General features: G+C 47.1%; 1 protein-coding gene across 1 annotated transcript in view; it reads right to left on the bottom strand.

The window, feature by feature from the left end:
- MRPL13 (mitochondrial ribosomal protein L13) overlaps positions 1-19,396 on the bottom strand; it is a 51,740-nt gene that overhangs the window by 31,894 nt on the left and 450 nt on the right. Inside the window, exons 2-4 of the mRNA XM_075352906.1 lie at positions 14,873-14,996; positions 4,863-4,956; positions 399-459 (exon numbers count right to left, since the gene is read on the bottom strand). Of these exons, the coding sequence (XP_075209021.1) occupies positions 399-459; positions 4,863-4,956; positions 14,873-14,996 (279 nt within the window). The remainder of the gene's footprint in view (positions 1-398; positions 460-4,862; positions 4,957-14,872; positions 14,997-19,396) is intronic.

Here is a 19,396-nt window from a genome sequence, read left to right as displayed (position 1 = left end):
GCCGCTGATAGCGATATTTAAGCGGTTAAACAGCAGCGACTGGAGAAAGCTCCTATCGCTGCTGTTAGAGGTAAGAGCTGGCTATATATTGTACCTGTGTGGACCATGAGTCCGCTACATACACTCGCACCCTCTTCATGTCATACATGGAGTGGAGAAATATTTCCATCTACTTGCCAAACTCTGAAACCAATCTCTGGTACCCCAGCTGACCCTACGTGGTGCTTCTACCGGTCACCTGCTGTACAGGAATTGCCGGTAATGGTGGGAAGGCCGCTTTAATGCGACGACTCCACTCACTACACAGTGAGATATCAGTATTTACTGTCATCTGTAACCATCTGGGCTGTCAGGGATATTAGATTCTATTAGGAGACAGCAAAACAGTCCACACTTACAGCGGTGGGATCCTTCCGGTGGAGAATACCTGCCGGGACTTGTTTAAAGCCTCCAGGATACCTGAAAAGAAAGGAACAAAAGGATTAATGGTGAATTCTCTCCTAGAGGATTATAGTCAAGTCACGTTTTAACATTAGAAATAATAAAATATATCTGTTCCTGCAGTATGGGGATAGTCTGAGCACAACCCGTCTCCTCCTGATTACTGTCAGTGTTACATCCCAATTCACATGAAATCCCCCTTTAAGTGCCGGTGTTCAAGTTAAAGGGGGTCTTTTAAACTTTGATAAAACGGTGTCCCTGGTTTAATTGAATTAGAAGACCGCCCTAGTCATGTACTAGTACGGGCTACAGACGGAAAATATACAGCAAGTGAAATAAGTATTGAACACGTCACCAATTTTCTATGTAAATTTATTTATAAAGACATGAATTTCTCACCAGATGTCGGTAACAACCCACCCAATCTAAAGAGGCAAAGAAATCAAACCATAGATGTCCATAAATTAAAGGGAACCTGTCACCAGTTTTTTCACTATTAAACGAAAGCTCCTGGGCTGCATTCTATGAAGCTGCCCCTTGTTCCTGACTAAACTTGTAGACCCCCTGAAATAACTTTATAAAATCTGACTGCCAGGTATTACCTTATCTAGTCAGATGGGGGTGATAATTTTCTGCTACTTTTACTTCCTCTGGCCATATTTGCTGTCCTCTTTTCCTCATTGACAAGGATGGCGCCGTCGTTGTCATCCATGCTGCTCGGCCAAATCTCGCGCAGGTGCAGTTAGCGCTGCCACATCGCCGGCCGAGCAGGAAACATAGTTGTCCTCGCGCGCTCCGGTGAGGTATTTGCGCAGGTGCGAGATTATGGTCGGCGCTGTGCATGAGCTCACCAGCCTCATCCTCGTACCCGACCATAATCTCGCGCCTGCGCAAATACCTCACCGGAACGCGCGAGGACAACTATGTTTCTTGATCGGCCCGCGATGTGGCAGAGCTAACTGCGCCTGCGCAAATACCTCACCGGAGCGCGTGAGGACAACTATGTTTCCTGCTCGGCCCGCGATGTGGCAGAGCTAACTGCACCTGCGCAAGATTTGGCCGGGGAGCATGGATGACAACAACAGCGCCATCCTTGTCAATCAGGAAAGGAGGACGGTGAACGTGGCCAGAGGGAGGAAAAGTAGCAGAAAATTATCATGCCCATCTGACTAGATAAGGTAACTAGCATACCTGGCGGTCAGATTTTATAAAATTATATCAGGGGTCTACAAGTTTAGTCAGGAGCAAGGTGCACCTTCATAGAATGCAGCCCAGGAGCTGCAGAAGGAGATACTTTTAGTTTAATAGTGAAAAAACTGGTGACAGGTTCCCTTTAAGTTATATGTAATAATGAGAAATGACACAGGGAAAAAGTATTGAACACATGAAGAGAGGTGTAAAAAGCCATGGAAAGTCATGAAGCCAGCTGAAATCTATCAGTAATTAGAAAGCAACACTGACACTTACTTAAAAATAATATCAACTGGTTCAACTGATGGCCTATAAAAAGGTGTCTCATTACCAAGATGCCACACAAGAAACATCTCAAGATGGGTAAAACCAGTGAGCTGTGTCAAGACCTTCACAATCTTACCGTTGTAAAACATATTGACGGCATTGATTACAGAAGAAGGTCTAAACTACTAAAAGGTTCCAGTGAGCAGCGTTGCGGATAAAATCCAGGTGTGGAAAGAAACATCATTTCACCATAAACGGCCACGACTAGGTGCCCCCCCGCAAGATTTCAGACAGAGGAGTGAAAATAATTATCAGAAGAGTTGTCCAAGAGCCAAGGACCTCCTGTGGAGAGCTACATGAAGACTCAGAAGGTACAATTGTTTCAAAGAAAACAAGCAATGCACTCCCCCTCCATGGCCTGTGTGCACGCTCACCACAAAAGACTACACTGCTGAATAGAAAGCAGGTTCAAGAGGGTTTAAAGTTTGCTCAACAACATTTAGACAAGTCTGTGAAATACTGGAGAATATAGTCTGGTGAGATGAGACCAAAATTTAACTCTTTGGATGCCATAATACACACCATGTTTGGAGGCCAAAGGAAAATCACTCCCAAAACATTAACATTGAAGTTTGGAGGGGGGAACATCATGGTGTGGGGCTATTTTTCAGCACTGGCAAACTTCATATAATTGAAGGAAGAATGAATGGACAAATGTACTGAGATATTCTTGATAAAAATCTGCTGCCATCTACCAGGAGGATGAAGATGAAACGAGGGTGAACATCTCAGCAAGAGAATGATCCCAAACACAAAGCCAAGGAGAATCTCTACTGGCTTCAGGGAAAGAAGATAAATCTGCTAGAATGGCCGAGACGATCACCGGAGCTGAGTCCAATAGAACATTTATTGAAGGAAGTAAGGCTAAGAGTTCATAGAAGGAACCCATGGGGCAATCAGGACATGAAGAGTGTTTGTGTGGAAGACTGGACCAAAATCACACCTGAGCAATGCATGCAACTAGTGTCTTCATAGAGAAAGCATCTTGAAGCTACATCACAAAGGTTTTTGAACTGAGTATTAAATATGTCTCAGTAAACGAGTTCAATACTTTTTCCCTGTGTTATTTGCCATTATTACATAATTTATGGACATCTGTGGTTTGATTTCTTAACCTGTGTGGATTGGATGGGTTGTTACCGACATCTGGTGAGAAATTCATGTCAATATCACTTTTAGAAATATAGTTACATAGAAAATTGATGATAGGCTTTGAACCTATTTCACCTGCTCTATAGCTTCCAAAACATGTGTGTAAACTCATAAGAGCTGTATCACACACACCTCAGTCAGACTGTCATAAGTGTAGAAATATATCTATTCCTTGTTAAGCAGGTTAAGCACCTTGTTAAGCCAACCTCCACGTTTATTCTTCTCAATGTTTATTTTCTACTTAGGCGTAAAGCTGTAAGACTGACATTTTTTTTTCACATATCACAGCCTTCAGGTGACTGAGGTATGTGTGATAGAGCTCGTCAGTTGAAACACAGGTCTTGGGAACTGTGTGTCTTCAGTCTGCAACCCGTACTGACACTTGGCTAAGACAGGCTGCAGTTTGAATGTTATCAGGGATGCCATTCTCAGAGAACCCCTTTAATCAGAAAGTAGATTCAGCTGAATTTGGTCACTGGCATTCAATAAACCTTTCAAGCACAGCTGTAAGGGCAGGAGCCTAAGGTTTTAGGTGAAACTACAGAAACACATTCAAAATTAGTAACTGATATAGTTGGGTCATGTAACAGAACTATTAGTTCTTTCATTCTAGTCCTAAAAAGACAAGTTTCCAATTCAGAATCCCTCAAAACTACACTCCTTCTGTCATCACTTCCTGAAATGCAGCTATAGCCTGAAGCTGAACCTCAAAGATTGTGTACTCTGCAGTTATTGGCTGAAGCTGAACCTCACAGACTTACTACTTTGCAGCTATTGGCTGAAGCTGAGCCTCACAGACTTCCTGCTCTGCAGCTATTGGCTGAAGTGTAACCTCACAGACTACAAGCTCTACAGCAATTGGCTGGAGCTGAACCTCATAGACTTTCTGATTTACATCTATTGGCTGAAGTTGAACCTCACAGACTTCCTGCTCTGTAGTTATTAACGGAAGCTGAATCTCACAGACTTCCTGCTCTGTAGCTATTGGCTGGAGCTGAATCTCACAGACTTCCTGCTCTGTAGCTATTGGCTGGAGCTGAACCTCACAGACTTCCTGCTCTGTAGCTATTGGCTGGAGCTGAATCTCACAGACTTCCTGCTCTGTAGCTATTGGCTGGAGCTGAACCTCACAGACGTCCTGCTCTGTAGCTATTGGCTGGAGCTGAACCTCACAGACTTCCTGCTCTACATCTATTGGCTGAAGTTGAACCTCACCGACTTCCTGCTCTGCAGCTATTACCTAAAGTTGAAAGCGCCATGGAATAAATGGCGCTATAATAATAAATAATAATAATAACCTCACCGACTTCCTGCTCTGTAGCTATTGGCTGAAGCTAAACCTCACAGACATCCTGCTCTGCAGCCATTGGCTGAAGCTGAATCCTGCAAAACCTCCTGCTCTGCAGCTGTTGACTGAAGCTGAGCCTCACAGATTTCCTTTTCTGCAACTATTGGCTGGAGCTGAACATAACAGACTTCCTGCTCTGCAACTATTGGCTGGAGCTGAACATGACAGACTTCCTGCTCTGCAACTATTGGCTGGAGCTGAACTTCCTGCTCTGCAGCTACTGGATGAAGTTTGGGTGTTCCAGCGCTCCTTTGATGTTGCAGAGGCAAAGCTGTCCGTGTTGACAGCATGGGAACGTACGGACATGCACCTGACCCGAACTGCCAATCACTCAGTAATGCTCCTGAAGACTGATCTTAGGAAATAACCAAGAATGAGTAAAATTCCTTGTCTCAAAACTTACCCCGTGTGTGAGGAGTAAACCTTCTGTTCCCATTTATTTCCAGAGAAGGCGATGTGTTTGGTGTTCTTCACCACTACGTGGTCTCCGCAGTCACCTGCACAACACAGACCAAGAACACGGTTATAGGACCAGACACTATCTACACTACATAAAGGTACCACGGAGGGCAATCACTGGCTGCAGCGCTCATGTGAAAGAAATACAATACGTCACCACTACAGTATCAGGGGCCATCACAACATCAGTGCTGGCAAGGCGATTAATGAATAAGTAATAGTTATGACTGTCAGGAAATCCCCAATAACCCTTCGTATCTGTCTTTGCACACAAAACCTACAGGAAGTCATGGTCTTGCTGCCATTAGCCCCCTATAACAAGTTACAACAGCATTTGGTGCAAATACAGAATATGCCCTGAAATTGTCCTGATTCTCACATTCTGCAACTTTCCACACACTCTTTTGCAATGAGTAGTTTCTAGTCATCTCCATTCTGCTAGCACTATAGGTGCTAGAGATTTATTTTCCCTCAATTCCCAGCATGCACTGCACCTTTCATTCTCCAATATCTTACTTGCTCCACAGTGAAAGCCCACCTCTCTATTATGTCGGTATGCATTTTCAACAGACAGGAGAGCATAAGCACTGAAACAAAGCTCTACACCCATTTTGAGCAGAGGCAATGTCCTGCCTCCACTTGGCGCAGAGGCAAAGCCCTGCCCTCACTACCTATAAACAGAAAGCACTGCCCCCACTTCCTTTAAAGAGACAAAGACCCACTATTAGATCCTGAAAAAGGGCAAAGTCCTGACGCCACTTAGTATAATATAAGCAAACCCCACCCACACTTCCTGTAGAGACACAAAGCTGTGCCCTCACTTCCTCTCAAGATGGAAAGCCCTTTCCTCACTTCCTGCAGGCACAAAGCCCCACCCTCACTTCCTGTAGACACAAAACTTTACCCTCACTTCCTGTAGACACAAAACTTTACCCTCACTTCCTGTAGACACAAGGCCCCGCCCTCCCTACCTGTAGACACAAAGCCCCACCATCACTTCCTGTAGACAAAAACCGTCATTCTCACTTCCTGTAGGCACAAAGCCCCACCGTCACTTCCTGTGGGTGCAAAGCCCTGCCCTCACTTCCTGTAGGCACAAAGCCCTGCCCTCACTTCCTGTAGGCACAAAGCCTCACCCTCACTTCGTGTAGGCACAAAGCCCCGCCCTCAATTCATGTAGGCACAAAGCCCCACCCTCACTTCCTGTAGGCACAAAGCCTCGCCCTCACTTCCTGTAGGCACAAAGCCTCGCCCTCATTTCCTGTAAGAACAAAGCCTCGCCCTCATTTCCTGTAAAAACAAAGCCTCGCCCTCACTTCCTGTAGGCACAAAGCCCTGCTCTCACTTCCTGTAGGCACAAAGCCTCACCCTCACTTCCTGTAGGCACAAAGCCCCGCCCTCAATTCCTGTAGGCACAAAGCCTTGCCCTGACTTCCTGTAGGCACAAAGCCCCACCCTCACTTCCTGTAGGCACAAAGCCTCGCCCTCACTTCCTGTAGGCACAAAGCCTCGCCCTCACTTCCTGTAGACACAAAGCCCCGCCCTCATTTCCTGTAGGCACAAAGCCCCGCCCTCACTTCCTGTTATCTGTCTCGGTGTTTCTCAGAGAAGGGTGACCCCTAGGGGCCTACACACAAGAGACACACAGTGGCAGACACTCTGGGGTGTTTTTTTGGGGTATAAGACAGTATAATTAATAAATTAAGTGATTTGCAGATTCCTTATTTATCACATTATCTATCATATAAGCGCAGGCTGTCAGGAGGAAGAGGGATCATTGAAGAACATTTGGAAACCTGATGGTAACATTGCACAGAAGACACCCGGAAGACAAATGCAGTGTCTGCAAACAAAAATCACTATTTCCACTATGAAGGGAACATTTTTTTGCTGGAATTTCTCCCTGAAAGGTCAGATTAAGGTAAGAAGTGGTCTCTATTAGCGAATCCTTGGTATGCACAGATAATTAATTTCCATTATCCGTCTGTCATTCCCTCCTGCTTCTCAGAGGAAGCCATCACGGCTACCAGCGAAGCCTGTGCACAGTATCCATTAACCAAAGTGAGAGATCAATCACCTACTTGATGTAGAGGCGCGATGAGAGTACGGTACCATGAAAACTCGTGTCAGCACCAGCATAACAATGTGATAAAGGTCCCAGGACCCCCGGGGCCCGGGCGTATATATAGAGACATAATGTAAAACTTTCACTTACACGATTAACTAAAAAGCATAAAACATGAAATGCAGATATATAACCCAGAGCGTGATGATAGTGATCTTCATTCCTGACATACCGGTGACTGGAGTCAGGCCGAGACATATATATAGACCAGATACACAGGGATCAATAGATGAGGCAAGTGTGCTTAGCCATTGTCAGTACCTCCATAGAAGTGAATGGAGAGAACCGCGCATGCGCACACACCTCCCCATCCAGAGTGACATGAGACCGAGCTCCGATCTTGCGCCAGGTGTGGATCACAGAGGATCCATTGACCATTAAAAGTTTGACTTACTTATCTTTTTTCATAACGGAGAAAGCTGCGCATGCGCAACCACATCTATCCATGCCAGAGCTAGATTGAGCTACTTTCTTGAGATAGGTGGGACCCACATCTATCCTACATTTATCCTGGGCATAAAATATTGGAGATGACCTACGCCTAAGCTTGAGATGACCTACGCCTAAACCTGAGATGACCTACGCCTAAGCCTGAGATGACCTACGCCTAAGCCTGAGATGACCTACGCCTAAGCCTGAGATGACCTACGCCTAAGCCTGAGATGACCTACGCCTAAGCCTGAGATGACCTACGCTTAAGCCTGAGATGACCTACGCCTAAGCCTGAGATGACCTACGCCTAAGCTTAATATGACCTACGCCTAAGCTTAATATGACCTACGCCTAAGCTTAATATGACCTACGCCTAAGCGTAATATGACCTACGCCTAAGCTTGAGATGACCTACGCCTAAGCTTGAGATGACCTACGCCTATGCTTGAGATGACCTACGCTTAAGCTTGAGATGGCCTACGCCTAAGCTTGAGATGACCTATGCCTATGCTTGAGATGACCTACGCCTAAGCTTGAGATGACCTACGCCTAAGCTTGAGATGGCCTACGCCTAAGCTTGAGATGGTCTACGCCTAAGCTTGAGATGACCTATGCCTAGCTCATACTTTTATCAGACCAGAGAAAGTGGCGCATGCGCAGCCACATCTCTTTTCATGCTACAGCAAGATTGAGATCCTTTCTTGAGATGAGTAAGACTCATCTATCCTACATTTATCCTGGGCATAAAATGTTTGAGATGACCTATGTCTAGCTCATACATTTTCAGAACAGAGAAAGTGGCGCATGCGCAGCCACATCCCTTTTCATACCATAGCAAGGCAAGGTTGAGATCCTTTTTTGTATATCCTGTTGATTTGCCATAAATGTTTGAGATGGGAATAGCCTAATAATAGGGTACTGGTACTTTTTATGCTAAGAACCACATAGATTGCTCTAGTCTTCACATAAAAGGCCAAGAGAAACCCAAGGACGACCTCCCGTCCCGTCATAGCATTGATGGCATATCGCTGGTTTATAGAAGAGGCGCCTAAGAGGAGGAGAAAAGCCAAAAGGGTTGCAGAACCTCAATCGGGACACCCATCTTCAATACCTCTTGGCTCAACACTACTCTTCTTGACCGCTCCCTCCCAATACATACATGCATGATCATTTTGGCTGTGCGTGCATGTGACCTCAACAGGCACACAGGAGGAAGAAACATATTTGGTGGTCCAGTGAGAACAGAGGATTGAGCATGCTGATACCCAGCATGCCTCATCCTCCATTTCCTCCCAGATATCTACTGGATGACCCACCCTGGCAGGGAGATATTGGACATCAGTGACCTATAAAGGCATGATGGTGCCCTCTGGATAAGGAATTATAGGGGATACTTCTCGAAAAAGGTGCAAAGTGAAGAAAGTAAACTTGTCCATAGCAAACATATGGCTTTTAACTCTGCTCAATGCCATCAAACCACCACCACAATGAACGCTCTTGTGTCTCCGTTGGGACTCCCCCGGCACATTTGGGGAGCGTGCACTGCAAACTGGGAGGATTTATCCAATTTGGGAGAAAACAAAGCCCTTGTGCGTGATCCTATAGAGCTGGCAATCAGGCCGGACACATTGAGCATTGGGACAGTAGCTCTCGTGCTACATTTCATGACTCTTACCAGCTGTCACTCAGGTATTCCACCTATGATAGAAGGTACTCCGACACGGTCGCCTCGTGCACAAGTCCTAACACCTCCGACGGGACACTCCACAGCCGGTGGCCATAGTGTGGACATGCACGGACGGAGAGAGGCTGCAGCACACATCCAGCTCACCGGGGGAAGTACGAGCATGTTACGGAGGATGATTCATAACCACCATCCATCAGCGCCAGTCATCTGCTCCTGCGGTTGCTCCTCACACTGTGTACACGACCGCAAACGATTCTAATAATGTGACGGATGACAAGCGATGATAACGCGGCCCTGTGACCTCCGGGCTGTCATCGGTGGGACCTCCACTCATACAGCGGCTTGATGATTTAGGAGTTGATGATTTACGGCGACCTGATCTCAGTATTTTACACTACAAATAGACTATTTCTGGCAGGTAGAGAAGAAGCTGTGGAGCGCGTTTCATTTCCCCCAGAACGATAGTGGTCGCAGGGATCGTGACTGTGACCGGACCCGGAGGTGCAGGGGGCCTGGTGACCCCTGCTTCAACTGGATGTGCTTCCGAGGGTGCACATACAGATGAAATGCATTGTGGTGCAGAGACCAGTTGGGTCCCTGCACTGCAATACACGCTGCCGGTCAAACAGTGGCCGACTGGCCTCTAACATCAGCGTCCCCATGACTGAGGCAGCGCATGCAATGATGTCTTACATTGCCTTAGCAGGGACGCCGATGAAAGCCCCCAGCCACCGCGGGTCGGCTATAGAGGAGTATGCCATGTGATGTGGGAGACAGGGAGGTTGAATATAGTCTATACCAGGAGGGGGACAGTAAATACCAGGAGGGTCCCTGGAGATGAACATAGATGCCAGGAGGGGAACAGTGTATAATATGAGGAGCCCAGGAGAGGAACATATATACCAGGAGGGGACAGTATATAGCAGGAGCGTCCCTGGACATGAACATAGATTCCAGGAGGGGAACAGTGTATTACAGGAGGGGTATAGAAGGAGGGGCACAGGAGAGGAATATATATACCAAGAGGGGCCCAGGAGAGGAACATATATACTAGTCAGGGGACAGTATACGCCAGGATGGGGGACAGTATACGCCAGCATGGGGGACAGTATACGCCAGCATGGGGGACAGTATACGCCAGCATGGGGGACAGTATACGCCAGGATGGGGGACAGTATACACCAGGATGGGGGACATACTGTATACACGAGGAAGGAGCTCAGGATGGGGTACATTAGATCAGGATGTGGGACATTACTATATAATGGAAAGGGAGGAAAACTCGTATGTGTTTATAGGATTTAGAACGCTAAATGTATACATACCTATACATACATCTGACCAATATATGGGAATGGGAGCCTAGGTCCTAATTTTGCACCAGAGTCCATTGAACACTAGTTACGCCACTGGTGAGGGATACAACCGCAGGGATCCCGCGGGTCCTGAGAGCAGTGCTCAGCACAGCACTGTCTGCATGTAGCAGAGGATCAGCAAGCGCAGCTCCTCTGCATTCATTGTCTATAAGATGGACATAAAAAGCAAAGTGCAGTGAATCCCAGGGGGTCAGACTCCCCCAATTAGGTGATACCTTTATTAGAAAAAAAACCCTTAAAGCTGTGCTCAGTTTTCCTCCATAACCATGGAGCCACCAGGGACATACAATTTACCCCACAAACACAACCAACTATCTAATGAGTATGAGGGCGTCCCAACTCACCCCGATGGCAGAAAGATCGGGCATGTTCCATTTCAACATGCCCAATCCTTTGTACTCAAAGGAAATAAGGCACCAGCATTATGTATGGCTGCCTTAAGTTACTGATATATACACATCCCTAATACACAAATCTTGGGACTCCATGTGCCGTCCTCCCAGGACAATGCACTAGCAGTGTAATGGTTGGATATGGGGGTTTTCTGACAAAAAATGCCATAAATGTAGAAGTTACCCTCAGGCACCTCGCCTGTTGAGACGGCTGCTCCCTACTGCCCCCGCTGGAGAGGAGGTGAAGCTTCTCCCTTCTATGGAGTAATGCAAATAATTGTACAGCAGCAAAACAGGGTGAGGAGGTCGGGAGGCAGCCGCATCTGTCCATCATTAATGGCGTATACTGCAGATAGGTCATATGTGTATGGAATAACCCCTTAGCCAGATACAAAACGATGCACTGTAAATGTACAACTCATGGTTCTGGGCTCTAACCCTGCGCCATTATAAGCTTCAACCGCAGGGTTACATCTCCTGCAATCTACCAGTAAAATACAAACCGTGGGGAGAAGACAGAAGTGGTTTATTACTGCTTCTGTCTTCTCAATCGATGACTTAGTCACAGTGCACAGGGAACCACCCTATTCTCATTAGCACAAAGAAGTGCAAGAAGCAATGGGATGCAACTTAAGGAAGAAGATTCAGATTAGACATTAGGAAAAACTTTCTGACAGTGAGGGCAGTCAGGGAGTGAAACAGGTGACCACGGGAGGTGGTGAGAGCAGTCAGGAAGTAGAACAGGTGACCACGGGAGGTGGTGAGAGCAGTCAGGGAGTGGAACAGGCGACCACGGGAGGTGGTGAGAGCAGTCAGGGAGTGGAACAGGCGGCCACAGGAGGTAGTGAGGGCAGTCAGAGAGTGGGACCGGCTACCACAGGAGGCAGTGAGAGCAGTCAGGGAGTGGAACAGGCGACCACGGGAGGCAGTGAGAGCAGTCAGAGAGTAACAGGCAGCCTCAGGAGGCAGTGAGAGCAGTCAGGGAGTGGAACAGGCGACCACGGGAGGTGCTGAGAGCAGTCAGGGAGTGGAACAGGCGACCACGGGAGGTGGTGAGAGCAGTCAGGGAGTGGAACAGGCGACCACGGGAGGTGGTGAGAGCAGTCAGGGAGTGTAACAGGCAGCCTCAGGAGGCAGTGAGGGCAGTCAGAGAGTGGAACAGGCGGCCACAGGAGGCCGTGAAGGCAGTCAGAGAGTGGGACCGGCGGCCACAGGAGGCAGTGAAGGCAGTCAGAGACTGGAACAGGTGGCCACAAGAGGCAGTGAAGGCAGTCAGAGACTGGAACAGGCGGCCACAGGAGGCAGTGAAGGCAGTCAGAGACTGGAACAGGCGGCCACAGGAGGCAGTGAAGGCAGTCAGAGACTGGAACAGGCGGCCACAGGAGGCAGTGAAGGCAGTCAGAGACTGAAACAGGCGGCCACAGGTGGCAGTGAAGGCAGTAAGAGACTGGAACAGCCGGCCACAGGAGGCAGTGAAGGCAGTCAGAGACTGGAACAGGCGGCCACAGGAGGCAGTGAAGGCAGTCAGAGACTGGAACAGGCGACCACGGGAGGTGGTGAGCTCTCCATCAATGGAAATGTTCTAGCGGCAACTGGATAAACATATAGCTGGGATGATTTAGGAAAGCCTGCACTCACAGGGGGTTTGGACACAATGGCCCCTGAGGTCCCTTATAACTGTACCATATTTTTTTCGTTAGGTTGGGGTCCACAAGAGACAAATCCTCTGTGGATCGTACTCTGCATCCACCGGGTTTACTCCCCAGTGCATTTAGAAAAATGAATAAAAAGTATGTGCCCCCTCCCGTATCAAGTGTACAGACAAGATGACTAGCTCAGGAGATGGAGGCAGGTGAGCTGGCGCTTTAAAAAAAGAAAAGGAAAAAAAAAAAAGTACATGCAACTATGTGACTGGGGGGCAAGTGGCGTCTGTCCAGGAGGGATGATAAGACTGTCAGAAAAAAGGCACCGGTCCTACCAGTGCTGAGCAGCTGCCGGCTCGCGGAGGCATTATTAACATCTCCTGTGTGTTCCTACATGTCCTGCACGATACTCCGCGGCCTCCCCTCCCCGCTGTGTGACGCTCGCTCACATTCCACAGCGAGGATGGACGGACGTGTCACTGAGTGCGCGGAGGGTGCCAGCTGTGCCCACCAATCAGGACGGCATCACACAGACCCCCGGGGGGTGACAAAGATGTGGAAAGCAAATGTCACCTCTTAGAAGGATTATTATCGGGGGTGTCCAGGATTTTTAAGAATCGGCCTAATCATCTGCCATCACTCAGACATCCAATGCTCCGCCGCTCCTCGCCCGTCCTGCACTCACTCACTGCTGACGGAGGCCATAGTGTCATCACTGCAGGATCGGCGGGGGTGCCGGAGGTCAGACCCCGGACGATCAGATGAGCTATCCTAATAATAGCCTACTAATAAAAAAAAAAGTGGCCAAACTATAACTTTTTTTATTTTACTTAAAGCCTGTGTTTAAGGCTAAAAAAAAAAAAAAATTTGCAATTCCGTTTTATTAAAAATGTTGCACAGTTTTGCTTTTCCAGCCTCTTTGTTTCCTCCACATGCAACTTTGATGTGATCTGTGGTCATGAATCAGCTGACAAGAGCGCAGAAAAAAAGACAAATCAAAAGAGCGAGAAACTCTTCGCTCGCTGATGGATTCTCAGTTAGCTCAATCTGCAGCCAATGATAGACAGTGCAACGAAGAGGCTGTAGGAGGCAAACAAAAGAAAATGAACCCAAACAACAAAACTCTCCATCCAACCGTCATAGTGGGCTCGCTGATGGATTCTCAGTTAGATCATTCTGCAGCCAACAATAGACAGTGCAAAGCAGAGACTATAGGAGGCAAATGGGGCAAAATTTGTAAAGAAACCAAACAGCAAAAATTATGTTTAGCCAAAAATATATGCATTTAAGGAGAAAAAAAAAAATCAGCCTTTGAGTAGCACCTTTTATATTTTAAAATAAAATAACAAAATATATATATATTTTTTATAGAAATCAGATAGTGTTAAAAGAGAAGTGTCTTTTTGGGTATTTCATGGACAACCTCATATACTGTTAATTATGATACAATTAGACATCGAAATTATCAGGTCTAGAGGGATCATTATCATATATACATATATATATATATATACGGTATATAAAAAATGCTATATATAAAATGTATTAGGATATAGAACCCCCCAAAAAGAAACAATAATATAAATATATATATATATAATAATATTGTTTGTTTATTTTTGGGGAGTTTTACTTTCTTTTTAGTTTTATGGTACAGATAAACCATTAAGGGACTTTACTACCCTGGATGTACAATTATGGCAGCATTAAGTGCTGATATCCATTCATTGTAATGACATAAATCAGGAGATGGCCAATAAATAATCTTGCTGTTACGCCCTAATATTAGGACGGGCGTTAAATGAAGTTCTGGAATTTACAGTCGTAGAGAAAAGGTGGATCCGTGACCCTCCAGCAATCCGATCCCCCCTTCATGTAGAGGTGTCAGTGCAGAACGCTCCATTTCTTTATCACATGGTGCCATCTGCTGGTGATAACTGGTGTTACACTGACAGCACATTTTCATGAAGCCTGTTAGGTGTCATTCAGCACAGACCGGGAGGGGGGAGGGGGGGGGGAAGAGTAACACTGGGGCTTACACTTCTCTTCCAGCCATAAAGGACTGAATGTTGCCATGATGCCGAATCAGAGGCCAATTCATCCTCATCATCAGCGCTCAGGAGCAACTACAACACCCAACTGCCTCCTCTGCCCCCAGCCTCTATGTGTGTCCTGCAGAGGAGGATCTGTGCGCCCCCTGAAGAGTCAGGGAACAGGATCAGCCATGACATTCCTCCCCGCTGCGGCACATTACTGGGAGAAGTCTGAGGCGAGTGCGATGGATCCTCTGAATACTCACTCAGCGCGTGGTACATGGGTTTGTGGAGACCCTGCAGGTGGAGGGCAGATATGGAGGCGATCTTCCCCGGCGGCTGCATGTTGGCATCGATGACATACCAAACCCGAGAGAAAGTCGCCCATTGCTGAAAACCGAGAAAAAAGAAAAAAGATTAACCACAGTATAAAAAGTAATGAATTCTAGTGACCGGAGGACATTCACTAGCTGCAATGTCACAGATTACAGGGCTCGTCCCATAAACAACACTTATGATTTAAAGGGTTAGTCTGAAGGCCAAAGTAATGTTCCTTTGATATCCTTATCTATTTAGTGCTGTAAGTTAAATTATTTTCTTATACACTTGCATTAAAAATGTCCTCACTACACTAACTGCTTTTCTACTTTCCCCCTCCAATTTCCTCTCTGATGATGCTTTGTTTGAGAATCACCAGTGCATCTTGGGACACTATCGAAGCGTCATCAGTGGGCAAAGGCTGCAGATACTGCCACAGCTTCTGCCCTTTCCTTAAAACAAAGACCCATCAGAGGGGAAGATGCTGTGGTTACTGGTACAGCTTCTGTCCCCTCCCTGAGACAAAGCATCATGAGGGGGCAGAGACTGCAGTCACTGCTACAGCATCTGCCTCCTCCCTGAAATGAAGCACCATCAAAAGGCAGAGGCTGCGGTTACAGCTACATCCTCTGCCCCCCTCCCTGAAGCAAAGCGTCATCAGGGGCAGGACCTGCGTTACTGATATAGCCTCGGCCCGCTCTCTGAAACAAAGCATCATCAAGGGGCAACGGCTGTGCTTACTACTAAAGCCTCTGCCCTCTTCCTGAAACAAAGCATCATCAGTGACACTCATTTCAGGGGCTGGTTCCTGTGTGCTGTGTACTGTACGACAAGCACAATGACAGTGCACTCTGTCGCCGGCTAGATCAGCAGTAATGATCCGGCAGCAGAGTGGTCCCAGAATACCCAGTGTGCAGAGACCACCGCCACCCTTGCAGGTGATGTCACTAGTCTCTGCACGCCCGGTATTCTGATATCACTCTGTTTTTTGCTCATTACTACTGATCTGTGCTGGCAAAAGAGGGCGCTGTCATTGTGGACATCGTACAGCACAGGGACCAGACCACCAGGCCATAAAAGACGTCTGTGATGCTTTCTTCCAGAGAGGAGGCAGAGGCTGTAGCAGTGACTGCAACCTTTGTCCCCTGATGATGCTTCATTTAAGTATCCCAGCATGCACTGGGGAGACTGAAACAAAGCGTCATCAGAGAGGAAGTAAGGAAAAAAAAAACAGAAAAGCAGTTAGTGTAGTGAGGGAAGGAGAGGGAAATTTTAATGCAAGTATATTAGAAAATAGTATAGATTTCAGCACTAAATAGATAGGAATTTAGAAGGAAAATTACTTTGGACCACCCTTTTATGATGGCAGGGGGTCTGACTGCTGCATACCCCACTAATGACAGAGGTAGCAGAGTCTCCTGCATGATTGGAGTGATGGTCCCATTCACTGATTACAGGACTGGTGGAGAAAGCTGAGCGCTGCACGATGTCTGCCGCTCCCATCATACATCAGACCCCAGTGATCATCACACATGTATTTTCCCTGTGGGTAACTTTACTCAGGGAATACACTGAACTCCTTCCGCTCCTTGCTGTAATATTTAATCATAGAGGGGCTCGCTGTGTGTAGCGGGCTCAGGAGTGGAGAAAGGTTCATATAGCGCAGGCACCACCTGCGGTATACAGCCGACATCTGCCTCTAACAGCAGCGACCAGATCTACCTCTGATTTCATCTAATCATTTACATGCTGCTGTCAACCTTTGGTGGAAGCATTTAAAGGGTTATTCCCATCTTCATAAATGGGTATTGTTAGATAACACTTTTGTAATTTACTGCTTCTTAAAATTTTGAAATATTAATCCTTTTCTTTTATAGCATGTTGCCTAGGTAACCGACCACCGCTAAACAAAACATGCTTAGTGATTAACAGCTGTTTTCTATTGAGCTTGTAAGTGCTGTTATGGAGCTGACCAGGACGGCTGCCGGAGCTCGGCATTAAAGCGGGCTTTACACACAGCGACATCGCTAACGAGATGCCGTTTGGGTCACGGAATTCGGGACGCACATCCGGCCTCGTTAGCGACGTCGTTGCGTGTGAAACGAAGTAACGACCGTTAACGATCAAAAATACTCACCATATTGTTGATCGTTGACGTGTCGTTCCTTTCCGATTATCGTCGCTGTTGCGGGACGCAGGTTGTTCGTCGTTCCTGCGGCAGCACACATCACTACGTGTTACACCGCAAGAACGAGGAACATCATCCTACCTGCGGCCGTCGGCAATGAGGAAGGAAGGAGGTGGGCGGGATGTTCGTCCCGCTCTTCTCCGCTTCTATTGGGCGGCCGCTTAGTGACCTCGCTATGATGCCAAACGCACCTCCCCCTTAGAAAGGAGGCGGTTCACTGGCCACAGCGACGTCGCAGGGCTGGTATGTGTGACGGGGGTTAGCGATGTTGTGCGCCACGGGCAGCGATTTGCCCGTGTTGCATAACCGACGGGGGTGGGTGCTTTCACCAGCGACATTGCTAGCGATGTCGCTGTGTGCAAAGCCCGCTTAACTCCTAATCCTGGTCAGCTTACATGATAGACTGCAGCGGTGGTCGGTTTTCTAGACAACGAGCTGTAAAGAAAAAAAGTGTAAATATCTCAAGAATGGCTACAAATTTTAATAAGAAATAAATTGTAAAAGTGCTATTGTTTGCGCGGTCCACATCAAGAAAATAAAAATGCAATAAAAAGCTATCAAGGAGCCTTACGTGCCTCGATATGGTACCAATAAAAAGTATATCTTGGCACGCAAATAAGAGTCCCTACATACACTACTCACAAAAAGGCAAGGATGTTTGGTTTTTGGGTGAAATTTATGGAAACATAAAAGTTTCTCACTACAGTGATATTTTATCATGACAGTCGGGCATTTAAGTAGAAGCAGCGATGGGGATTTCCTCATCTCACCAATTTATTGAAACAAAAGCCAACACCAGTGGTGGGTATAACCCCCCCCTCCCCAATAATGTCAATGTCTCAGTAACTTGTCATGTGACCTTGAGCATAATTTCCAGCTGACAACGACGCCTCCTGCTGGTCACAAGTGAAGTTATTGTCTGCGGTGGCATGGCATCGCACTCTTCTTGAAGGGTGGCCCTCAAGTTATTGAGGTTCTGGGGTAAAGAGGTATGGCCTGTACACGGTGACTCAGCTGATCTCATAGGTTTTCTATGGAATTCAGGTCTGGAGAAAGTGCAGCCGCTCCATCTGAGGTACCACAATCTCCAAGCATTGTACTCCATGAAGATGACATTAGTCTGGTGTTGCGCATGCAGAGACACAATGACTGGATTAATGGTGTTATTCCAGTAGTAGGGGCTGTCACTGTACCATTCACGCAGTGTATGGAGGCTCTGTATGGACTAGACACACCGGCCCACACTAACACCACCAAAGGCTCATCTGGTGATAGCAATGACTAAAGACCCCGTCACACGCAGAGATAAATCTTTGGCAGATCTGTGGTTGCAGTGAAATCATGGACATATTGTTCCATTTGTACACAGCCACAAACCTGGCACTGATTGTCCACAATTTCACTGCAACCACAGATCTGCCGCAGATTTATCTCTGTGTGTGACAGGGCCTTAATGCACAGAGCTCTCCATTTGTCTCCAATATTGTTGGCAGCCATCATTTCTGCTCAGCGTGAATTGACTTTCATCAGTGACCAACATTGAGCCCCACTGGTCCCTCGGCCAGTATAGATGACGCCTGGGCCTGGTGGTGTGGTCTGGTACCTTGAGGGTCATCTAGCAAGCAGACCATCCTGATGTAAATAGTTTAGGTCTGACGTGACACTAGGTGCCTTTTACCTCCTATAAATGTGCCTGGAGTTGTATGCATTCATCATTCGGTTCCCAAGGACATTGTTCACAATGAAGCGGTGATCAGTGTAGGATGTGGCCAAAGAATGTCCACTTCTCTGCCTTTCTGTGCCTCTATCAGTCTCTCTGTAGCAACCTGCTCGTGACACTCTGTGACGCTCTAAGCTCAGTGGTCACTTCCGTTTGAGAACCTCCTGCCTGAAGCCTCACAATGGCGCGGTGCTGCTGATGAATTGTTAGGCGTTGTCTTGGTCTCATGATGTCAAAATGTGAACAGCGTAATGAGGACGACTGTGCAATACCAATTCTGAGTGAACCCCGAAATTTATTGGGCGATTAATGAAGCAAATACCTGTTGTGAATTTTGCCATTAAGGGCAGTTTCACACATACGTCATTTCGCCGGATTACCGGATCCGGCACACGCCAGTACAGTGTTAATACAGTACAATGGCATGGCGGCAAGCTCCGGTTACATGACAGCATGTGACCGCAAGTTCCCGCGATGCCATTGTACTGTATTACACTGTACTGGAGTGCGCCGGATCCGGTAATCCGGCGAAATGACGGATGTGTGAAAAGGCCCTAAGCTCCT

This window comes from Anomaloglossus baeobatrachus, chromosome 6 (assembly GCF_048569485.1).
Source record: "Anomaloglossus baeobatrachus isolate aAnoBae1 chromosome 6, aAnoBae1.hap1, whole genome shotgun sequence".
Taxonomy (NCBI): domain Eukaryota; kingdom Metazoa; phylum Chordata; class Amphibia; order Anura; family Aromobatidae; genus Anomaloglossus; species Anomaloglossus baeobatrachus.
Note: the sequence above shows the minus strand (reverse complement) of the source record. Positions and strands in the feature narration are given on the sequence as shown.